The sequence below is a fragment of the Mirounga angustirostris genome, unplaced genomic scaffold (assembly GCF_029215605.1).
Source record: "Mirounga angustirostris isolate CCGP_5_RB_7025 unplaced genomic scaffold, mMirAng1.0.hap1 SCAF_12, whole genome shotgun sequence".
NCBI lineage: Eukaryota > Metazoa > Chordata > Mammalia > Carnivora > Phocidae > Mirounga > Mirounga angustirostris.
The window spans coordinates 36,959,754-36,977,205 of record NW_026991720.1 but is presented as its reverse complement, the minus strand read 5'-3'; the positions used below and the strand labels follow the sequence as shown (position 1 = coordinate 36,977,205).

The 17,452-nt window shown below is 40.5% G+C and overlaps 1 protein-coding gene across 7 annotated transcripts in view; it reads right to left on the bottom strand.

The window, feature by feature from the left end:
- The window catches only part of DOCK4 (dedicator of cytokinesis 4), a 422,159-nt gene that overhangs the window by 207,778 nt on the left and 196,929 nt on the right, over positions 1-17,452 (bottom strand). For all 7 annotated transcript variants that reach the window (XM_064575038.1, XM_064575039.1, XM_064575040.1 and 4 more), the window contains exons 6-8: positions 15,488-15,636; positions 10,488-10,572; positions 3,243-3,394 (exon numbers count right to left, since the gene is read on the bottom strand). In XM_064575038.1, coding sequence (XP_064431108.1) covers positions 3,243-3,394; positions 10,488-10,572; positions 15,488-15,636 — 386 coding nt within the window. The remainder of the gene's footprint in view (positions 1-3,242; positions 3,395-10,487; positions 10,573-15,487; positions 15,637-17,452) is intronic.

Here is a 17,452-nt window from a genome sequence, read left to right as displayed (position 1 = left end):
GATTAATGGTCAGGATCAATGCTATAAATATTACACTTAGAATGTGTTTTATTTTTTGTATATTACAGCACTCATGATCTTTAACAACAAAAGCATTCACTTAAATATACCATCTTTTGTCTACAGATTTACATTGTTTGGACTGGACTTGGAACTCAGGAAAAAAAAATCAAATGATCAGATTCCTCAACAAAGTAATTACGAGAAAATTTAAGAGGGAGAGAGGGAGGGAAACTAGCTGAAAAGTGACTTGCAAAACTTATCAACCAGCTGTAATACATCTTATAATTCACAAATTCCTTATCTGGGACTCCAGATAAGGAATTTGTAAGGATTGCAAATAAGGAATTTGGGATTCCAGATAAGGGTTCCAGATAAGTGCTAACTCCAGATAAGGATTCCAGATAAGGAATTTGTAAAGTTATATGAGTCAATATGGGAAAACTGAAGACTGGCAGGAGATGGATATTTGATCAGAAGGGAATATTAATTTCTTAGGCAGTAATTTCTTTGGAATTCCCCTTTTTAGGGATATACCCCAAAATATTTACATTTGAAAATAGGATGTCTGGTATTTGCCTCCAAATAACTTGGGGGCAAGGAGGAGGACCGGAAAGGGGTATGGTTAAAACAAGACCAGGTCTGAGCTGATCACTGTTGAAGCTGGAGGCTGGTACAGTGAGCTTTATGATACTATTCTACCTTTTCACACATCTGAAATTTTCTAAAAAAAAAAAAAAAGTTTAAAAGAGAAATGCAAGTTGATTTTAAAATACCCATACATCCCACACTGTTGGGCCTAAGAAGAAACACAATTTCTCAAAATCATATTTTACCTTTATAATACCTTTTTCTGAAAAGATGCAAATACTTTACACTCATGTGGTAAGCTGGGAGCAATGAGGGAAGCCAGATTTGTCACCAGTTTCAGGATGAATGAAAAGACAGAGGCAAGTGAAGGGGTCAGGGACGGCAAAGGTCAACTGCAAAGACCAGAATCAAGCCTGGTCTCCAGATCTGCACATCCTAAGGCCTCTTTAAAAGGTAATGGTGATATTGCCCTGTGCCCTCAATGGAACCAAAGCTACTCACAGCAAGGTTTTGAAAACTCCCTAAAAGAATCATCACTGTGTTGCCCAAGGTCTCAGAAAATCAAGAAAATAAATCTGACACGGTTCCATCACCTCGTAAGCATATATATTCATTCTTAGTTATTCTTTTGCTGATCATCTTTACGGTGATTACGGGTGCAGAAGTAGTGAAGAGGGATTTAGGCTTAATTTCTTCTAGGGTCACTACTTATCAGGTGGATTATCAGAGGAGTGCGTGTGACAGAGGCAAGCGGGAGGGGAAGACAAAGAAAACGGGGAGGGAGAAGAGAGAGGCAGGAACCTATAGGAGCCCAACCACGTCACAGAGCAGGAAAAAGGTCCAGCTCCCGGTCTGAACTTGGGGACCACAAAAACATATTTTGGGGATCATGCACCCAGGTTATTTTCCTACTTTCATCAAGTACATAGGAATAAAAGAAAGGGAACTCTGTTGCTTAAAACCTAAAAGGATGTTTCAGGAAATTTCAAAATGTTTATAACAAGACAAAACTAAGAGAGCGGCTAATATTAATCCTAAATTAACACACTCCTGTGGTGATACAATGTGAACATTAGTGGCAAAGGGGAATTTATATAGTCTTCAAAACCTTAGCTTAACAGGAATGAGTAGAAGAGTGACCTCATTTCTCCCTTTTACTTTTCCTATAGTTTGTTAAATATTTTAGAGACAACATATTATATAGACAATGGTATGAGGAATTTTTGTTAAACTACCTGGAAACCAAGCTCTCTAAGACACATTTCAATATGTTAGCAAGTGTTATCTCTAAATAATCTTTCACATTTCTAAAGCAAGTGCTAAGCTGCAATTTGGATCTATTTTTCAAGCCTTTATTTTCTTCCCTTTTTAGCACTGCTGGTTTGTGTTTCTAACTTACTGATTCATTTCCTTTAAAAGTGTATAAAGCAGATTTTGAAACTATTATCATTGTTATTTACACATCTTATAAATTCTGTCCTTGCTATCCAAAAATACTATCTTTAAATTCTATGGATTCAGTCCACTTGTCAAGAATAGAAGGTACCCTTACTAGTAGGTTATGATTAACATAGAAATTAATTCACCAAAGATTTTATGGCTATAAATGCTTTAAAAATAAATTTCACACATATTTCTTAGAGAAAACAAGTATTTTTATTTTTTAACCAGGAGAGAAATACTCCAGAATTATTTTGTGTTTATTTTTAAAAATTTTTTTAAATTAACATAATAATGTATTATTTGCTTCAGGGATACAGGTCTGTGATTCATCAGTCTTACACAATTCACAGCACTCACCATAGCACATACCCTCCCCACTGTCCATCACCCAGCCAGAACTTTTTGTGTTTATGAAACAATATATGTGGCTCAGAGTTGCTTAAAATTGTCAGCATTTTAATAAGCATCATTTTGTAAAACACAGTGAAGTTGGGTCATGTGAGAGTTGTGTGATACAATTTTAAATCTAAATTTAAATCTTTTAATGTAAAAGGTGGTATGCATTGTGTTCAACCTTAAAACAAATACAAAAAAAAATTTGAAACATAAAGAGTGGAGGCTTTTGAATAACAACCAAAACATTCACTACAGGTTTTTCCTAAATATTAAAAACCTGCCCTAAGAGAAGACTCTGAGAACTGAGAAAGAAAAAAAAATATGTGAAACAGTTTACCATTTCACAGCTCTGAAACTCTAATGGGAAGGTTTCCAAGTACTTACCCCTCTCTTGATATTATCTGATGCATAGAGGACAAAAATAATGTAATTGTTTACCACAAATGTGAAAAACACAACATGTTGACCTTGATAAGCAAACCAACTTGGGGCTTTAGAAATAATGTCTTCCTTGCATTATCAATACAAAGTAACTCAAATAACAGACCTGATATCAATTCCATACTTTCATTTAGTAATCATTATCATGGTTCTACACCCCTTTTGAGTTTTTCAAAGAACTTCTGTATGCATCACCCCATTTAACTTTCATGGGAACCTCCAGAGGGTAGGCAGTTTAGAAATTCACATAGTTCTACAAATGAGCTCATAAAGGAAAAGTATACAAGGTCATATATCCTAAAGCTTGTCAATTACAAATGCTCACCATTCCAACATTAAGAAATTCCAGTCATGTTTCCATATGCAGTTACCTGATTGGTCGATTCTCTTTACTGTCAAAGAGTGAGAAGATGACCTCAAGCTCCTCCCCCAGGTTGGAACACATGAGGCTCTTCATCTGCACAAAGAGGTGGTGATTGCTGGCCTGAACTGGGGTATCTTTCTTCCGATGTCGGTGCTCCATCTGAATAACAACCCCCAACAAAAACATGATCAGCATGGACTGAAGAAAACAATGGGATCCAACAAACTAGTTAGCTATGGTATGATTATGATGTCCTGTGGTATCTTCTTTTTTTTTTTCCTGTGGATTTGGCATCTGGTTGGATGTTACATTCCAAATTTTCTTCCAACTTCTAAAATAAGAAACCATGAAGTTTGCAGATTATCAAGGAATCTTGCTTTAAGAATTTGGTTTGTTTTATCTATCTATCTATCTATCTAATCTATTTATTGGGGGAGAGGTGGGGGAGGGGGAGAGAGAGAGAATCTTAAGCAGGCTCCACGCCCAGCGTGGAGCCCAATGTGGGGCTCTATCTCACAACCCTGAGATCATGACCTGAGCTGAAATCAAGAGTCAGATGCTTAACTGACTGAGCCACCCAGGCGCCCCAAGATTTTGGTTTTAAATCATTAATGTTAAAATGATACCACTTGCTGAGTAGATTCAGGCAGCATGATGTTCAAAAGATTCTACTGTTCCCTTATCAACTTCCAGGGTGAGAATAAATTATTAGTTACCTTTAAAAAACCCGACTAAATTGTATCTGGTCATTTCACTGATGGTAGCTTAACAATGCAGCAATGATTTCACATTTTTCATAATTAAACATCCTGTTAAAGCATATTAAATTGCAGAACTGTGGTAGTTTTCTGAGACACACTATGGCAAATGATATTCAATCATGAGAGCAATAAAATGTTTCTAACTTGCCGTGGAGCTACAGGGCAGCAGACTGGGGAAGCCAGTGAGATGGCTACGCTGAGGAACAGCATCCATGTCCATCTTACTTCTGCCTAGCGCAGGCTACACTTGGGAGGCAGGATCAGAAGTGAGCACTAACACAAGCTGAAGGAGGAAAGGAACCACCGATAGTTCCAGGGTTAAGAGAACATGGGGGTGATCAGTCAGGCAACACACACTTGTTAAGTGTCTCTTATGTGCCAAGCAGTGGAAATGCACTGATGAGCAAAAAGAGAAATAGCCCCTACCTTCACGGATCTTATCTACCAGGGGGAGCAGACATCAACAAAATCATTCTACATACAGACGGGAAACTGCAACTGTGACAAATGGAGGGGAAGAACCAGATTATCACGAGGATCTGGAAGGATGTGATCTGACTTGTGTCTGGACAGTCAGAGCAGGTGTCCTGAGAAAGGGACACTTTGGCCAAGAGCCAAAGAGGGAGCAGGACCAATGAACCATCTAGAACAGTGCTTTTTCAACTAGGTGCAGGAAAAAACCAAGTTGTTCTTCCCCCTAATCTACTATAGGCAGATATTTCCATAACAGACAATAAAAATGTCATGGTAATGTTAGAATGTTATGAAGGTTTCTAAACCTTTACTCACCACTTTTGTACTTGGACCAGTTACAAACAGTGCACGGTCCAGCTAGTTCTTGGACCACTTTCAAGAAGTGATTCAGGGTAAGAGCACCAGGAAAACATACACAAGGACTGTGTATTCACAGAACAGGTGCTAAGAATGAGGAGTATTTTTGCTTTCCTAATACAGATTACTAATGGCCACCTCTTTTGGTTCACTAGACAATTAAAAAAAAAATAGCTCAGGAATTAATCCCACAGTAATGGGGTAATATCCTTGGCTTAGGGGTAAGGCACATAACCCTGTTTCTACATTAACCATCTTTTTTATGTTTCTTAGTTCAACAATTCCTGACTGACCAAGATTTGAAAGGAAAAAAACACCATCTAAATTTACGGTTTTAATGCAGCAGGATGAGATTACCAGAACTTTTCATGCTTTTATCTTTTAATTTAAACTACTCAAAAGGTAAACAGTTAAAAATGCAATTAAGCAAATGCATCTGTAATCACTGTAAACTCAACAGGTACAATGGACATCTCTCTCCGAAAGTGAAGAGTACACTTTCTTGTAAAGTGCACCTCAGCATTGTGTTATGTGTTAGTGATAATTGCTAGAAAAGCTTCCTGCAGAGAAATATTCTAACTATAGGGGGCAAAAAAAGAGTGTAATTCTGCCTTGTTTTCTGAGAAGGTCGCTCTATTTTGTGCTTTTAAAATTTCTTTTTTACCAAAGCAAAAGAAGCAGCATACGTTCATAAAACTACATCTCTTTAACTCACAAAGAAGCTTTTTATTTTCTGAAAATGCTAACTTATTTACGGATATACTTAAAAGTTTAGGGTAACACAGCATAAAGTACTATGAAGAAATGAATGACTACTAAGGACTAGAGTGGGAAAAACAGGTATAAAAATCTTATTTAAATAAAGGACCTCAAAGAGGCATCTGGTCTTTATTTCAAACAGTGCAAAGTTCCTAGTATCAGTCATGACATCTACTAAAAATGGAGCAAAAAAAAAAAAGTCCTTTACTCATGCAAGGAATTCAATATATCTAGATCAGTGGTTCTCAACCTTGACTGCACTTTAGAATCACCAGGAGAGCTTTTAAAAAATACTTATGCCCAGGACCTATCCCAGAACAATTAAATTAGAATTTCTAGGGGATGGGGGTCCAGAGAGTGATAGTTTTAAAAGCTCCCCAGGTGATTCTAATGTGCAATGAGGGTTGAGAACTATTGATTGAGATCCTATGCAGGGACATGCAAATCAAAGCCGACTGAAAAATGCATTGTTGCATATTCTGTACAATTACTGCCTTGGAACCTTGAATCTTTGCATGCATGCCTGTCCTAAGCCTGTCTGCTTCTACACTGATTATGCACATGGGACATGAGTCATCACAAATGGCACCAAAATCTCCCCTTCCCTCACCCACCATTCTTCCAGGTCTGGAAAAGATGTGGACGTAAGTAGGTTATGATGACTTGTTTATCTCTTGTTAACTCACTACGATGGAGAACTGCTAAAAATATCTCTGTGAGGGATGCCTGGGTGGCTCAGTCGGTTCAGCGTCTGCCTTCGGCCCAGGTCATGATGCCAGGGTCCTGGGATCGAGTCCCGCATCGGGCTCCCTGCTCTGCGGGGAGCCTGCTTCTCCCTCTGCCTCTGTCTCTCTCTCTCATGAATAAATAAATAAAATCTTTAAAATAAATAAATAAATAAATAAATAAATAAATAAATAAATAAATAAATAAATAAAAATATCTCTGTGAAAATATTATTACAAAAACAAAATCAAAAAGGCATGTTCACACTTCAAGGGCTATAATTTGGTAGTTATAATAAACAGACAAAAATCCATCTGTGAAATAAATTATGGTTACAAAGGCACCTACCAGCCACTCTAAATGCGCTTATAATCTAACTAGACCTTTGATGAGGAAAAGAAACAGATTCATTCTACAGATTTATTGAAGGGATGCAAATTTTTAATCCTCATATAATGTATAAATTACTGTGTGGATTGCCTATACCACAGCTTTTCCACTTCAGCACTACTGATCATTTGGGCTAGATACTTCTTTGTTGTGGGGGCTTTCCTGGGTTTTGTAGGATGTTCAGCAGCTTTCTCTGGCTTCTATACACCAGACCCAGTAGCACCTCTCTCCACCCCCATCCACCCCACCCCCAAGTGTGACAACCAAAAATGTCTCCAGACATTGCCAAATGTCCCCTGCTCTCTGTTTGAGAACCCCTGGTCCACCCACTGCGGATCACAAAGCAAGAAGTTAACATGATCTTATAAAACCAAGAAAGGCTTATAAAAAGATATTCTGTATGCACAGATAACCAGAGAATCTAGCTAAGTCTCTCTTTATTTATAGGAGGATTGGGATCTGGCCTTTGGCAGAAAACCAAACGTTCCAAGTGGACATATGTTAACACTGCGAGGTTTAGCACGTTTTACTGCTTAGATGAACATAATTAGGTGAGAAAGATCTGCTAACAGGGCTATCCAAAATCTAAAGCAAGACTTTTTTTCTTCTTCTAATGATGCAGTATGGATTTAGCAATGTACAAACATCTGTTTCAAATAGGACATGGAGAAGACACAATAAAAACAAACAAACAAACAAGTGGTAACAATCAATCAAACATCCTCTATTGGGGCATGCATGCCATGGCCCTTGATCCGTAAGTGATGATAAACACCAAAACAACAACAACAACGACGACAGCAAGGGATTGAAGGTGGTGCCTACAAACTCTCCCTGGTGAAGTCAATATAGTCAGTCACTTTTATTTGCCCAGAGAAAAGGACCAGAGCAATGGACAATCTGATTATTGCTAGGCCAGGGTATAAACAGAAACCTGCCTTGAAGATAGCAGGTCCTTTTGAAGCTTATAATAATTTGGGTTTTTCTTGGGCTACTGTCTTTGCTTTACAAACAGTAAAATACAACCACTACAGGGAGAAATTAAATTTTCATGGAAAATCAGAAATGAAGACTCTGGGCTAGGATTTGAGCTACAAAAATGGAAAACACCCTGGCCTGGCAGTCACTACTCATCAGTGGTAGTCCCCTGCACCAGTGACAGCCACTGCTCATCAATCATAGCCCAGATGAGACCCCAGAATTGTATCAACATGGCGCTCCAGGAGGCCATCACAAACAAATCAGAATGTTGAAAAAGATGAAATCAATTTGGCATCCCATATAGGACATTAGGTGAAAAGAACAAAGATAAAATTGCACACATACAAAATCAAACTAGAAAAACTAAAATATATTTGTGTCAGACACTGTTAGTTGCTTATCAAGTATATGCCATCCCTAGCTAAATACAGGGATGTGACTATGTTCTGGCCAATGAAATATAACTGCAAATGTTGTGTGGAATTTCTAGCAAAGCTCTTAAAGTCTTTGAACTAAGAACCTTTCTTCTTCCTACTGCTGGAGAGCAGATGTAATGGCTAGAGCCCTTGCAGCTGTATCAAACTTGGAAGTATCCTCGATGATGGAAACCATGTACCACTGGGCAGAAAAATAAGAGCCTTATCACTTTCGACACCATGAAACCACACACAAGCCCAGAACTTCCTGCCTCCTGGCTTGCATATTGTGAGAAAGAAATAACTTTCTATCATGTCTAAGCTTCTACTATTTATTTCATTGAACACAGCCAGATCTAATCTTAAGATTGAGCATATAAGGTATCAATCACTCTTGCCGCTTGCCTCTCTGATAACGATGAAGCAAAGGGGAGCAAGGAATGAAAATCAACTGAATGCTTAAGTGCTCTGCAAACACTAACTGCCAAGGAAAGGTCATTTACATGCATTTCTTATTTAATCTTCCTAACAAACATGGTAAGAATTATTTCCTTACTTAACAGAGGAAGAATGTGAAGCTCTGAAAGACTAAGTGATAAGCTCAAGACTACAGACCTGAGAAAAGGGAATTCAAATCTAGTTTTTTGGATCTATAACCATGGTCTTTCCATAATAACATGATGGGACCTCAAAAACACTGAGTGATTGCTTATTAAGTATAAAGCACTGTACAAGATTACCTTGGGCATGATAGAGGAAGCGTAAGACAGTGCCTACCCTGAAGAAACTTCCAACCAAGTGAGATTAAAGAAGTGAGAGACACATTTGATGCTCAATGAGTTAAATAAAGTAACTGCAATAAAGATGCTCCACTAGAGGATGTGACTCGCAAATAAGTTATACAGATTTTACTTGTTATGCGAGCGAAGAATTAGGGATAACTTGAACTTGAAATACTCTTTATTTTGTTTCCTTCCTCCTTCTCTGCCTCCATCCAACTGACATTTAACTGTGGTTTTGCTATGTGCCAAATATCTACTTAGCAATGATGCCACAAAGGTGTGCCACATGAAACATCACTCTCAAGAAGCTCAATGTGAAGGAAATTCTCTACAAAAAGCAGAATTAATTCCAACTGACAAAATAAGGTGTAGAGAGATAATCTGAACAGATCAGCGACTAAGGAAAAAAACCCAAAGTGGTAGAACTGCTTTCTAAAAATCAGACATAAGCTCTGATGGGCCTAGTGATGATTTTTTTCCCCCACATTTCTCAGATCCAGATCATCTCAGGTCAAGAATTTCCCACTATTCTATGAAGACTATTGTACGCTTTGGAAGAAGCAGCATCTTCCAAAAAGGAGTCTTCTCTTTACCAAAGGAGCTGTTCCTTTGAACATTATAGTAAGACACATGGGAAACCATATCAAAGTAAAATTACACTGGCGTAATGGCCTTTGAAAGCCCTTCCCGGCCACAGTCTTCTTTAATTTGGGGTTTTAAAAGAGCTTAGTTAATATCAAGAAATTAGGTAATTTTTATACAAGTATTAAGATAAAGGCTAGGAGCACCTGGGTGGCTCAGTTGGTTAAGCATCTGCTTTTGGCTCAAGTCATAATCCCAGGGTCCTGGGATCGAGCCCCATGTTGGGCTCCATGCTCAGCGGGGAGTCTGCTTCTCCCTCTCCCTCTCCCTCTGCCTGACGCTCTGCTTACTTGTGCTCGCTCTCTGTCAAATAAATAAATAAAATCTTAAAAAAAAAAAAAGAATACAAGGCTAAATACAAGGCAGATTGGACCAGATTTAACTTACCATGTAACTTGGAAAAAACTCAAGTCGTAGGTGATGGGCAATACGATCAAATATCTTAGAATTATTAACAGACTTCAGCACTGAGGATGGATTAGGGTCTAGAAGGGGTGGGGTAAGATCAGCAGTTGGAAACAGTGGAGGAGACACTTTCAATGGATTCTGCGGATAGTGGTAATGGGGGCAGGGAGTGGGGGTAAAACATGTTGGGGAAGAATGACTGGATATCATTAGCTCCAACACTGTCCTGGAACACAACAGATAAATATGTATGATTTGTAGGCATTTCACTAAACTAACAAAATGTGCAAAGATGTGCAAAAGAACTTAAAACTTCTTTGGATTTACTTCCTAGTATCTAAGACTTAAGAGCACAGTAGAGCACATCATATAATTCTGGAACAGGTAAAGTACCTCAGTTTTTTACTTGGGGCATGGTCACCTCAGCTCTCAATTCTCTTTACTTGCTCCAAATTAAACTTGGAACATCCTGTTCTTACAAAATCAATCAAGTATGAAGAGCACCATAGAAACCACAAAATTAGCAGTGAGGCTGTGAACCAAGATTTCTTGTACCTACCAGTCGGTAGAGCTCCGTAATGCTGATGTCCTCTGGATCTACCATTGCATACTCTTTCCTAGGCACCAGGTCCAGTCCCAGTTGTCTAGAAAACACATGGCAAAAGTTTGGGGAACAAGCCATCTCTATAGAATATATTAAAGATCACTATTTTTACTGTGTCACCTCGAAACTAGATATGTCGCCCACCATCCTTCTATTTTCTGCCTATAGTAACTGGTTACCACATTTGGAGTAGCCAACATAACTAGGCTGGACACCGGGCCTAACTTGAGAAAAGTGACAAAGGCAGGTAAATCGAGGGGATAGGGAGGCACTGGGGGTGGCATGCCCCTGCCACAGGAGGCCCCAAGAACTATCACCACAGAAACCCTTCCATCGTGGACTCGGGTAGAAACAAGAGCGAGACATACTTTTGTTCTAGAAATCAGAGTTGAGAAGAGGGAGGTTTGGCCTGCAGGCTTTGACGTAGCACTAAAATGCCTAGTTATATCCAGAGCGACCACATTTCTAATGTGAATCTCTGGCAACGTGTGTGTAATCCTCAGTCTTAGAGAGTTCTGGGGTCAGTCATTAGGAGAAACTCAGGAGAGGCAGGGGACAGAAATTAAGGTAGCACAGTTTTAGGCCTGGCGGGCGAAACGGTTTAAACTCTTATGTCGGATTGACACGACATGTGGCTTACTGTGCTGAGAAGTGTTCTAAGGTTATACATCCAGCCTCAGTGGGAGCAAGTATGGTGACTGATTTGTGATGTCCTACCACAGACGGAGGAAAATCAGTGTAACTACCATGTCGTCTCTAGTGACCTTGGTGACATCCTCCTCTCCAGGGTGTCCACTTGACTACAATGATAGCAACGTTGTATCATTCTCTTCATCTCCTGAACCTTCCATGGCCATCCCAAAGGTGTCATGATGTCTTTGTGACACCCTGTAGATCAATGCCAAGATACTGTTTCTCGCCCAGACTCCCCTCAGTTACCCCATTCCAGGTCTCACTGTAATTCTCTGATGATAATTTTTCTGTGTCCCTTTCACATCCTTTTCTAATATGGAAGCCTTCTGCCATGGCATTTCCAGTTATAAAACCACAGCTTTCTCACTTGTGTATTAAAAAAAAATCCTGAAATTCTGTACCCTCCCCCAAACTTCATTAGAGGTTTCATAAGTAGAACTTATTGATTCAGCACTGACTTCAAGCCAGGCACTGACCAAGCCAGGCTGAGGGACAGCTGTTCTTAAGAAGATTACATGTCTGTGACGTTCTTAATGGCAGTAGTTGTCCTTGACATGAGAAAAGCTTAATTTTCTTCAATTATGTTTCGCTTTGAGAAACTTAAAAATCACACTTCCATTCTCTAATTTTTGTTGAACTTTCAAATCACAAAGAGTGCTGTGATTTGTTCCCCTCCGAATGTGCCCTCCGAATGTGCCCTCCGAAAACCCAATATGGCCAACCCCATCATGACTATATTTGAGGATAGGGACTATAATAAGGTAATACAGGTTACATGAGGTCAAAAGGGTGGAGCCCTAATCCAATAGAACTGGTGTTCTTATAAGAAGAAGAAGAGACCCCAGAGATTTCTCTATCTCCATGCAAGCACAGAGGAAAGGTCATGTGAGGACACAGCAAGAAGGCAGCTGTCTGCAAGCCGGCAAGAGAGCCCTCGGCTGGTACCTTGATCATGGACTTCCAGCCTCCAGAACTGTGAGAAAATAAATGTGTTGTTTAAGCCACCCACTCTATGGTATTTTGTTATGGCAGCCCTAGCAGACTTTTACATCCCCTTGGTCCACCTCACCAGGGATTCCAATAGGGTCTGTTCCCCATTCTTCGCCCCCTCCCCCAAGAGAGAACCACTGCCCTACATTATAAGACATTTGACACCAGGTCAGTATTGCTGAGGAAATATTATCAAGCAAAGTAAAGAGGATATATAACCACACATGAATCATGGCATCAACCTTACCCACAGCTCCTTCTATGAGAAGCTGTCCTACCCTGGGAGGCATGAGGAATTACTGAGGCAGTCTAGTCATCTGACCATCTCCCCTTCCCGAGCCACACTTGACTGGCCCACAGATAGACACACCTGACCTAAGGACATATAATCCATGGACTGGCCAATAGCTTATGAGTGGCTGATAGAAAATGCTCAGTCTTAACAGGATTAGTAGATTTTGGCTTTCAATGGGATTCCTTCTTTGAGAACTTGGACACAGAAAGTCAGAGCATCAGCCATATGCCATGAGGAAGAAAAGATACATGAAGGGCAACTGGTCTCTATCTGTAGAATGAGTAAAGACCAACTCTAGCTGCACAGGTTCTGGGGCAGATGTGAAGTCCAGAAACCTCCCGGGCTTGGGGCCCCAGGAGCCTTTAACTTGCAGGTCTCTCTCTCTCTCTCCTAAAGCTTTAATTGTTCAACTTCTGCTGGCTTCCTGGGTCCTAGGTGTATGAAGAGAGTTTCCTCCGTTTCGATTTTGTTTTGTTAACTCCTAGGTATATCCTTAGGATAACTCTCCCAGTGTTTGAGATTTTCCTAGCTCACAGAACAGGATCGGGGCTGTGCTTTAATATCAGGAAGAAGAAATGAGGTAAAATGAGAAAGGAGAAAATGCTCAGGATACAGGAAACCAGAGCAGGGAGGGGAGGGGCACGTTCTTTATCATTTCAGTCACTGCACTGCTCTGGGACATCAGGAAAGAAGGATGAACAGATTCTCCCTTCTGTATGATCTTAGCAGGAAAAGTCAAAGGACAGCACAGGACTCCATGGGGAACAGAAACAGGTACCATTATTTTAACTCTGTGTGACACCTCCAGGTGAGAATACTTCTTTTCACGGCTCTGTTAAGGAACAAAAAGAATAGCTCCTCCTCCTCTTCCTCCCAAAGCTTCCCACACGCAGACAGCTTCTCTTTACTACTCTTTAGCAGTGTGATACACAACTTGAAAGTGAACGTTCTTAATTCATGGCCATCCAGAGATCTACATGCTGACAGATAATTTTGCAGGACAATCTGATCTAGTTTAATACGCAAGAGAATTATCTGAATTTGCTTTCCATTTAGCACTATTCAATAAGAAAACTGATTTATACTTACAAGAATCCAGTAAATGCACAATCTGTGTGCTGTAAGTTGTTTTTAAGTTAAGGGGTCAAAGAAAACCAAATGAGACCTCAGAAAATTCATGAATTTGAGGATGAGCTATATAAATTATATTGTTCATTTTCACGCATCAGTGTTTTACCAATTTACCATAAATTAGCCACAGAACTGCCCAAAGTACAAGCTAGAACTTACATGAGTCATGATTCAGTCATAATTAATGTTTTTCTCTCTGTCATCATCTTCCTTCCTAAAACTGAAAAAGTATCTTTCTGCCTGCTCTATATTTCTAAGCTATTTTTGATAAGCTACTTCATCCAACTTTCTTCCTATTTACAAACTAGTCTTTAAACAAGGACCAGCATAATGACTAAGAGCCAATATAAATCAGTGAAAACTCAAAGTTTTTATCAAAATGAAAAAGAAACACATGATAGATAGCATGGGTCCCTTTCAAACAGCCTTGAGATCCACCCTGCCTGGCCTGCCTCATCTCACACAGCAAGACTGGAGGCTCAGTGCAAATGGCTGCCACGTTTTCTTCCTCAGGAAATGCTACTGGACTCATACTGCCCTGGAGCCCAAAGGGCCCGTGGACCTCCTCTAGTTCAATGTACTCCTTCCACAGGTGAAGAAAGTGAAGTCAAGAAGGGCTCAGGAATTCGCCTCATGTCTTAAAAAAGCAGCATTCCTAGTCCAATGTCCTGTTGCCATTCCACACCTATGGTTGTTTTTTTTTTCCCCCCCACAGGAATCAGTCTCGTAGAGGTAAACAATTTAGGGCTACCATACTGCTCATCTGTAAAAGGATGAATGGCGCATCTTACTCAACAAAATAGCAGAAGTACTCAGGGTGAGCATGAGGCTTCAGATGTGTCAGTAGGTCCATGTGCTCCTATCTGAAGATGTTATGTCTCAGCAGAATCAAAAGTGGCTTCTGAGAGAGCAACTTCCTGCGGTCAGAGGAAGCAGCGCTCTAGCTTCAAATTGGTTTTTCCAGATTCAATAAGAGGCGAATTTATCTGTGGTGTACGTCCTGCCACTTTCTCCTTTTCTGCCAGCTTTTCTTTTATTCTGTAGCCCTAAGATCCTCTGAAGGTCCAAATAGCCAATGGGGATTTGGAAGAGGAAAGGAAGGGAGGACATGACCGTGACACTGAGGGACCTTTTAACTTCCTGCAACAAGCCTAGGATCATAGTCAAAGCGTATTCTAATTTCTCACCCACATATTAACATTCCTACTTAGCACAATATCAGCCTTGATCAGAGCTATAAGTGATGAGATTTACTAAAGTGCTTGGCGGTTATTTTAGATTAGTCAGTTTTATTTAAGAGTAAATCTTGGTCTGCTTTTTACGAGTTCTCCCAAGCAGCTCCTCAAAGGGGCCAATACATACACACAGGTGGAATCGGGGCAATAATGAATGCCCCACCGGTGCACCTGTTTTAAGACTTTTAATAGGCAGTGTTAGCATCAGTGTCTCCCTCCAGATTACTCTGGTGACATACTACCATGATACGGAAGGGATATATATCAAAAGCAAATACACATGCCAAACCTAAAGCTTATTTTTAAATAAGACCTATTGAGCAAAAGCCATATCCGGTTGATCCCTGTAAACATTTCATATTCTGTGAGCATGTGCACGCTACCTGACCTCACAGGGCACTAGAGAACAAACAACATCCTGGTGCCCTCACCAACCCTAGAGGATACGGTTCTCAGCTCCATCAATGATAGTCTTCCCCTAAGCCGCCACAAGGATAAAACTGAAAAAGCCCCATCTGGTGTGTTCTGGAGATATTACCGTGCACTGGCTCACACCTATGCGGCATCTGTCACCAGGGACCCCCCCCACGACTGCGGAGGACGGTACTCACTCATTGCCCCAGTCCAGGCGGGCAGTAATGTGACGCTTCACATCCTTCATCCGGTCGTGGGTCAGATGGCCCACCAGCACCTGCCGCCGCAGATCCAGGATTTCATTCATGATGTGCCACAGTCGGTGGAAGAGATCGCCTTCATTTCTCTGGGAAGTACACAAATGTGGAAGCGGTGGTCAGTCCCCAGAGTGAGTGGTGAGGGAACCACACAGGAGAGGGAAGGACAAGTCCAGCTTCCCTCCATGCGCTTGCCACTCTGTGGGCAGAATCTCTGTTAACGGCTCCCTCTCCCCTCGCGCTCTCACATACACCCTCTGCTCTATATGCTTTCATCCAGGCTCACAACACTGCTCTCCAAGGATCTAACTTCACTTCTCAGACTCCCCAGCAGAGAGTCCTCACCACGCCTCCACACCTGCAGCTTACATACTCGGCCTCCTCTTGCACCTCAAATCCTCCTCTCTTTAGCTCCGTCCCAATTCTGTCTTCAAGGCTCCACCTGAATCCACCTCTGTCAGGAATCTTCCCTGACAACTCTCACCCACATTCTTTTTTCTCTTCTCTCAACAGTGGCTGCACATAATTCAGGCCAATTCAACGATAATACTGTTTTCTCATTATTTCTTGCACGTTAGTCTTAATGCTTTACTGTATTTCCCATCATAAGCTGGGTACACAGAGGGCTCTCAAACTCATTCACTATTGCTATTATCTGGTCACTATTCAGACTTCTATGAACAAACACTGTTTTCTTTCTTACTTGTTAAATATGTGTGTAGATTCAATACTCTCCTGTGAAATTCATCAAGCAAGGCGACTTAATGTAAGGAAGATGTGTTAAACTCCCAGCTTCAAATCCTGCTTTTGCTACTGACTCGTTTTACAGGCTTGGCAAGTGAGTTCTGTCATCTGTGAAACAGACAGTACCTTCTGAAAGGTTGTTTTGTGGATTGGAGATAATGTTTGTGAAGAGAGCAGGACAGCGCAGTGATGAAGAACACAGACTTGGGAGCCTGACCAAGCGATCTGCATTCCAAGTTTGCCATTTACTGGCTAAAAAACCTTCAGCAATTTATTAACCTCTTGGTGCGTATTTTCTTATCTGTAGCATGGATATTATAATAACTACCTGATAGGGTCACTGTCAAGATTGATGAGTTAATATACCAAAACTGTGAAAGTAATGCCTGACCTAGAATAAATATCACCTAAGTGTAGGCTGTTACTAATACTGTTACTGCTATGTGCTTGGCCCAGAACAAGCCTTCTACTAATGTTGTGTCTTTACCAAAAGCTAGCCTGTATCTCTTACCCAGAGACACTGAGGGCAAAACCATTTCTAAGTATCTACCCTTCATCTTTCTTAACCAGAAGCTATGTTTTTACTTTCTACTAAAGTATTAGTAGAGGACATGAACAGTGATATGCAAGGATTGAGATTATCATACATCTGGAGCCCTCTGCTGTGATAAACTGCCAGAAATAGCAAAAGTTCTGTGTGATGGGGAAAGATGCTCGGTCAGAACACTTTTTTTTTTTTTTTAATTTAAAAAGTCATGATATGTCTTCTACTTTATCAAGACTTGGTGACTTGGGAGTGTTTTAATGTTCTGTGTAGATGAGACAAACGTGCTGGCTGAACAGCAAAGCATTCTCCCTGGTCCTCTGAGATATAAATAATTGTGCTCGTGACATTTAAAGCACTTTACTGAGCTTGTTCTTCTATCACCTCTCACTCTTTACTCATGTTATACGCTCCCATACAAGTCACTACAGACACACTGTAATGCAATACTCTGGTAATTCACTGCTCAGTGTCTGTGTTCTCCACTGGGTGTAAGCCCCTGACCACAGATGCTGTGTCTCCCTTGGGTAGCCCCAGCACCTGGAGAAGGAGTGGAAACCCTGATTTATAGGAGGTCATTTTGTGGATCTTGAGAGGTAGATTCTATTTAAGTCATA